The sequence below is a fragment of the Sinocyclocheilus rhinocerous genome, unplaced genomic scaffold (assembly GCF_001515625.1).
Source record: "Sinocyclocheilus rhinocerous isolate Xijiao unplaced genomic scaffold, SAMN03320098_v1.1 scaffold1198, whole genome shotgun sequence".
Classification (NCBI taxonomy): Eukaryota; Metazoa; Chordata; class Actinopteri; order Cypriniformes; family Cyprinidae; genus Sinocyclocheilus; species Sinocyclocheilus rhinocerous.
The window spans coordinates 924,777-932,531 of record NW_015649585.1 but is presented as its reverse complement, the minus strand read 5'-3'; the positions used below and the strand labels follow the sequence as shown (position 1 = coordinate 932,531).

General features: G+C 36.5%; 1 protein-coding gene across 1 annotated transcript; it reads right to left on the bottom strand.

Moving 5' to 3' along the window:
- Positions 1-5,015: 5,015 nt before the first annotated feature.
- On the bottom strand, positions 5,016-6,867 carry LOC107710827 (homeobox protein Nkx-2.5-like). Its single transcript, XM_016515675.1, has 2 exons — positions 6,558-6,867; positions 5,016-5,585 (listed from the first exon to the last, which is right to left on the bottom strand). The coding sequence occupies exons 1-2, from the start codon at positions 6,865-6,867 to the stop codon at positions 5,068-5,070; spliced, it is 828 nt and encodes a 275-aa protein (XP_016371161.1). The 3' UTR covers positions 5,016-5,067.
- Between the last annotated feature and the right edge of the window lie 888 nt (positions 6,868-7,755).

Sequence of the window (7,755 nt, the reverse complement as noted above, 5' to 3'; positions counted from 1 at the left end):
TCTCCAAAGCTTGCTCTGTAATGAGGCATCAAAGCAACTCACTCACCACATTATGCGCAATAAAAGCCCCACTGGGGTAATTTTTTTTTAGGTGAGGGGTGAATCTGTATTCTGTAGGCGACTGCAAATGGTAAGTCTATAAACTGCATACTGAAATATCCTATATACTCTTCCATGGCTGCGTTTCCCAAAAGCACCATAAGCTAAGTACATCGTAGACCCATTGAAACCAATGGAGCAGCGATCAACTTAGGCTTACGATGCTTTACTTAACGCAGCCCAGATCAGTTCAGTTCAAATTCAGTGGGGCTAATTTGAGTATCTTTGATGGTGAGACAATGAAATGGCAAACGGCAATCAGTTGCACAACATGCATCTTAAATAAGCAGAAAAGAGGAAATGCATTTTTTGACATCAAGATTGTTCAAATGCAGTTTTGCCGGTATTCCGCTCAGTTCGAGTGTATCTTGCCAGGGGACATGAGTGTGTTTATATGTGGAGGCAGTTGAGTGATGTCTCTTAAGTGTGGACAGATGTGTAGCGTAAGCATTGTTAGGGAGCATGAGAGTCTTTTCTATAGATGTCTAGTCTTCATGCAGACAAAATGTCCAAAGCATCTCTTCCGATGTAGTAACAGCACAGTCCGTGTCCTCACAGACCGCACGCTGCCTCAGATAAATGCTGAAGACGTTCTGTGGAGCTGTGGTTAAGCTTGCATTTCGAGTCTCTTTAAATGCTGCCACTCTCCCCGTCTTGTTTTAAACTTCTTGTGTGCTCCAACAAGTTTCAGCAGCTTCAGAGGCCTTGTTGTTTTTCACAGTCCTATTGTTAGGGATTCAACATTCTGATACAGTTCTTCTCAAGTTCTAGTTGAATTCAGTTCATGCATGTCCTTTGTGATCTCTTGTGATCAAAGATAAACGCTTTTATAAACCTAAAATACAAGTTAAAACGAATTTCAACCCAGTAGTGCAGAGTTATCGAATGTCTTCGTAACTTTTACCTCATTTTGTATTTTGACCCTGCAGGATTAGTGTAGGTTACAGTATTAGAGAGATACATTATACATTTTGACCAACTTAAACATTTCCGTCCAGTGACTCCTCTTGCGGTTTCACCATTTCATAAATAATTAGATGGAATGAAGTCAGCTTAACCTTTAGCCCTTCGGCCAGTTTCCACTTCCTTCAGAACTGTGGAACGAGTTTTTGTGTGTGTGTCTTCCAGAGTGACAAGCCAGAAGTGAAGATCCAGGCCTCCTGTCACTGAGTAAGTATCTGATCTGATCTCTTCCTGCAACGAAGTGGACAGTACTTCCGACGCAACTCATTTACCTCTCATTCATTTGCATGTATCTGCATACTTGTAGCCTCACACAATCTCATATAAATGTTCAGTACATTTGTGTATAAACACAGAGACCCCGACAAGCACTCTCTCACACACACACACACACACACATGTTGTGTTTCCATGTTTTATGGGGACATTCCATAGGCGTAATGGTTTTTATACTGTACAAACTGTATGTGCTATTGCCCTACACCAACCCTACCCCTAAACCTACCCCTTACAGGATACTTTGTACATGTACACACACACACACACACACACACACACTTATCTGATCTCTTGAAGTGGCCGTAGTCTCCACTCTGTCTGCCTGCTGCTAAATACTGCTCTTAGCTACGTATATCAATCTGCTAAATACTGCTCCGAGCCACATACACTTCCCTTATCTGAACCCAGCGCTGACGAGACTCTTGAGAGAGTTTTCCATCTCTGCCTTGATTCTATCCAACACAGTCTTTAACAGGAAATAAATTGGCCATTAAGATAGGACTGAAGTTCTGAACTCTCCCTCACCAGCATCAGTGAAACATTTCTGATTGCTCATAATAGTCTGTCTGATAAGAATGAAAGGCATTTCACATCTCACAAACCTTGCCTCATAAAACACACTCGCAAATATAAATATATAGGCCTATATATTTACGACAATTACTATTGTATTTTATAGTTGTGTGTCAATTGAGTTTATAAGTGAAACATGCCATAATAACAATCCCTTAGAAGCACCTTCAGGAAATATCTAAATGAGCAGAATTACATTCTGTACGAAATTCCATGATGCGATTTTTCAATGCTGAAGCAGCATATTTGTAAACATTCTCCTATAGGGTTGGTTTATCAGATCTACAATAGCTTGCTCGCAGTCAGATTTGATTTGAATCGTTTTCTTGACAGATCGGGAGACAAGACTGAAAGAGTGCCGGCTTGTCTGCGGTTCTGTTTACTCTCAGCGCTGCATCCTGGGTCCTCTGACTTATCACGTCTCTTCAATTGTTTTATCTGTTTGGCTAATGTGAGTGTAATGACACGCTCATTGGAAAGCGTTAAGATTGGGAGATAATTGAATTGGTTTAGTTTACGATATTACAGTGAATTGCAGCGGCTTGCTTAACTTTTTTAAGGCTGTCACTCTGTTTAGTCGATTTGACTTATTTTAAATCTTAAAATAAATTCTCGTTGAATAGCTAGTATTTATTCGTAAAGTAAACATTTTTACTCTCAAACTTCTGAAAGCCACAACAGCATATCATGGGCCATAGAAAAAACTTGTTCTTTATATCTGTATGTTTTTTTTATTCTATAACTTAAAAACAAACGAAAAATGGAAAAAGCGACAATAATTTTTTTTTTTTTCAAGCGGCCTAAAACGTTTCATATAGGCTAGTAGCCTAATATCTAAACCTTTTTCTTTCTTTCTTTCTTTCTTTCTTTACTTGCTATTCTAAAATATTTAATATGATCGAATCAGCTGACTATACTGGGTTATACCAACGAAACAAAATTTACGGATCGAATCAGATGAAAAATAACTAAACACAACGAACATATTTACTTTGTACAGTAAACCATGCGATTGCTATAGTTCATATAACTGCAAGAGTTAACATGTCTGCAACCTAAACGAGCTGACAGACCATTTCTTTTAAAATGGTCTTTTTGTTTCTTATGTAAAAAATAAATAAAAAAGAATAATAAAATAAAATAAAAAAGTCCACACACGTTGGACTAATATAGCCTAAATACGTATAGCCTACGAATTAATAAATAATTAAATAAATAAATACATTTGAAAACCTAGCTTAACTATTTTAAGGTTAAATAGCCTATAGCTTTTCCGTTTAATTGATATGTTAAATCATTATTTGTCTGGGATCCGCCACAATCAACACATTTCACGATAAAAGCCTTATTTGGCATAATTTAGCTTTCCTAAATATATATATATATATATATATATATAAAAAATCTCTTTCAAGCTAAATGTTATTAAATATTTAGTCTTTATTTGGTGTTGTTTGTTGTGTAAACCACAGATATAAAAACAGAAATATATATATAAAATCAGACAACAATTTATAGGATATGACAGTGTATTTTCCTCAGCAGTGCCATTCGGTTAAATAGTCTTAATCCAAAATCTTCTCTTTTAGGACTGATGCCATGGTCTCACCAAGTTCTGATCCCATCAACACCTCCCGTCGTCAAATTCATATCCACAAAGTGGTTGGGTATTTGATTTGTGTTGGCAAACGGTGGTACAGAAGTGAAGTTACAGTGGTATGGGTTATTTCCATAGCTGTTGTAATAGTTATTGTAGGGATATGACACAGTGACATTGTACGGAGCTGCATGTGAGTGTAATGACACGCTCATTGGAAAGCGTTAAGATTGGGAGATAATTGAATTGGTTTAGTTTACGATATTACAGTGAATTGCAGCGGCTTGCTTAACTTTTTTAAGGCTGTCACTCTGTTTAGTCGATTTGACTTATTTTAAATCTTAAAATAAATTCTCGTTGAATAGCTAGTATTTATTCGTAAAGTAAACATTTTTACTCTCAAACTTCTGAAAGCCACAACAGCATATCATGGGCCATAGAAAAAACTTGTTCTTTATATCTGTATGTTTTTTTTATTCTATAACTTAAAAACAAACGAAAAATGGAAAAAGCGAGAATAAATTTTTTTTTTTTCAAGCGGCCTAAAACGTTTCATATAGGCTAGTAGCCTAATATCTAAACCTTTTTCTTTCTTTCTTTCTTTCTTTCTTTACTTGCTATTCTAAAATATTTAATATGATCGAATCAGCTGACTATACTGGGTTATACCAACGAAACAAAATTTACGGATCGAATCAGATGAAAAATAACTAAACACAACGAACATATTTACTTTGTACAGTAAACCATGCGATTGCTATAGTTCATATAACTGCAAGAGTTAACATGTCTGCAACCTAAACGAGCTGACAGACCATTTCTTTTAAAATGGTCTTTTTGTTTCTTATGTAAAAAATAAATAAAAAAGAATAATAAAATAAAATAAAAAAGTCCACACACGTTGGACTAATATAGCCTAAATACGTATAGCCTACGAATTAATAAATAATTAAATAAATAAATACATTTGAAAACCTAGCTTAACTATTTTAAGGTTAAATAGCCTATAGCCTACTGCCAAACATTTTGTGTTGTATATTATTATGTTCAAAGTGTTATGTTCACTGGACATTTTACAACTCATTGAGGAAATCAAATCATGTCGGAGTGTAGCTACTCGAAAAATACAGTAGTAAAAAATTATCAATTATTTTAAATGGATCTATATATACATCAAAGATTGTCACATTTTAACTCACAGACACCAGTGGTGTTTTTTTTTCCGTTTAATTGATATGTTAAATCATTATTTGTCTGGGATCCGCCACAATCAACACATTTCACGATAAAAGCCTTATTTGGCATAATTTAGCTTTCCTAAATATATATATATATATATATATATATATAAAAAATCTCTTTCAAGCTAAATGTTATTAAATATTTAGTCTTTATTTGGTGTTGTTTGTTGTGTAAACCACAGATATAAAAACAGAAATATATATATAAAATCAGACAACAATTTATAGGATATGACAGTGTATTTTCCTCAGCAGTGCCATTCGGTTAAATAGTCTTAATCCAAAATCTTCTCTTTTAGGACTGATGCCATGGTCTCACCAAGTTCTGATCCCATCAACACCTCCCGTCGTCAAATTCATATCCACAAAGTGGTTGGGTATTTGATTTGTGTTGGCAAACGGTGGTACAGAAGTGAAGTTACAGTGGTATGGGTTATTTCCATAGCTGTTGTAATAGTTATTGTAGGGATATGACACAGTGACATTGTACGGAGCTGCATGACAGGGTTTGCCGTCTCGCACCAGCACGGGCACCGCCACCCTCCGCGGGCCGGCCAGCTCCAGAGTTTTATCCTGGCGCTGTCTCTTACACTTGTACCTCCGGTTCTGGAACCATATTTTGACCTGTGTTGAGGTGAGCTTCAGCACGTGAGCCAGGTGGTCTCGCTCGGGTGCTGACAGGTATCTCTGCTGCTTGAAGCGTCTTTCCAGCTCAAACACTTGAGTCTGAGAGAAGAGCACTCGAGGTTTCCTGCGCAGCCTCTGCTTTGATTTCTCCCCCGGTGTTTCCTCTTTTCTACCATTATAACCGGAATCGTCAAATGGACACATACCTATTTGGAAAAAAATACAATAAATAAATGAAGAGTTCAGATGCAAAAGCCTATAAGTGCCATCTGAAATTTTCTTCTAAAATGAGCATTTTTTTCTCAGGCTCTCATGTGTAGGTTCAGTAATTTCACTTTAATGGCAATGAATAGGTTCTTGTCATTGCCATTAAAGTGAAATTACTGAACATAAACATAGGGGCCTGAGGGGGGGAATAATGCTCATTTTAGAAGAAAATTTCAGATTGAACATAGAGGCTTTTGCATCTAAGCTCTTCAAATGTATGCTTATAAATGCGGTATGAAATTACATTGAATGAAGGGGATTAATAAATACAACATTATTATTAATATTAATTATTAATAATTCTATTAGCCTATTTTAGTTGTTAACACTAGTAGGCTACTACTATGACATCTAGGCCTATACTAACATCTAATCGAATGTCTAATATCGTTTTCATGGTTTTAGAATTTAGCAGTCAACTTGAAATGCAAAAACATGCTCATGCAAAATGTAAATGGGGTGTAAAATAAAATCACGAGGTTACAGCACAATTTGTGTTTGTTATATTACATATTATAGAACTAATTTGGTTTTAGAGCCAATGATAACATCATTTTACATTATATTTATTACATAATACAATGTGTTCTTCGGTTCTTGTCAGGACCATATTAGTGAAGAGCCTTCTTATCAGGAACCACTGATGGTTACTTAGTTGTTTTTATCCTTTAGAAATACGATTAAAAAAAAATACAATGTAAGATGTTTCTCATGTCAGTGTATTGGTTTCTTGATTCTTTAAGATGCACTACACATGCATCAATTAATGCGTAAAAAAGAGAATACATGTTCGTTGTGGAACTTTAGAATTGAGTGTCAGACTGTAAACACTTTTTGGGTTGTAACAAAAACACTTGGATTGTTTAACGCAAAGGATTTAAAAATAGCAGTATTAACTATAAATATCCTACTTGTTTCTTCGCTCGGATCCATCTCCTCCTCCGTTGGAGATCCGCAGGAGCCTCTGACGATGTCAAAGTCGTCTGAATTGAGGGCGCATTTCACCTGTTCCCCAGCGATCACGCTGTGTTTCTCGGGACTGTAGAGGAGATCCAGGCTCCGGCTCAGCGTGCTCTGCATGCACTGAAGCTGAAGCGACTGCAGCGGGACAATGTCCTGCTCAACACCCATGAATCCGTTGGGGTTCAGAGCATGTTGCTGTTCCGGTTTGAGGATGTCCTTTACCGAAAACGGAGTGGAGGTTACAGGACTCGGAAGCATCGCTGCGGTGGGTGCTTGAAGAAGGGTTCTTCGGTTCACCTTGTCAAATTCAAAGCAACATCAGTTGACTTCGTTCCTACAGATGTCCTCAGGTAAATTCTCCTTAACGTATCGCCTATATATCTGTTTGACCTATAGGCTATATATGTGTATCTCCTCGTGGAAGCAGCACTAGATCTTCCTCTTTCCGCTGCTGTTAGACGCTGGTGAAGGTGTGGAGAGAAGCGCTCTTATCTAATAGAGAGCGTCCTTATCTCAGATTGACCCGTCCCATTCTGTGCCTCCCATCATCACCTGTCCCAACTCACAGCAGTGTTAGGTTGTTTAATAAAGGCCTCCAAATCAAGGCAGTTGTGATTGAAATGTCATTTATCAATATGCAATTTCAAGTTGAGTTGGTTGACACGATCAGTTTTGAACGTGTGGTGTGAGTGCACACTATTTGTCACGTAACCTAAAATCTAGACTTAATCTAGTACTTCAGTTTATAACATTTCAATTAAATGGTTTTAATCAAGTCAAAAATCTTATTTAACAGGACTAAGCCTGACTACATTGGGTTACAAAAACGAAGGTGATTTATTAAGGGCTATTTTAAGTGGAAATGAATAGTTCAAGTGTGTCAATTCATCTGGAATAGCCTACTAAGCTAAAGCATTAAGATGGTTTGGCTTGGAGCCTAAGGTGACCATAAGATCTGAAACAACATTACTTTTGGATTTTATAGTTGTTATTGTGAGCCATTTATGTTAGAGTGTTAACTCAATGTTAGCCTACTACTAAAAATGGTAAAAACGTCATGTGGTAACATAAAAATTAATTGATTTATTTGAATGAAAATGTCATTTAACATTACTGTATCAACCTAAATATATTAGGTTACACCAA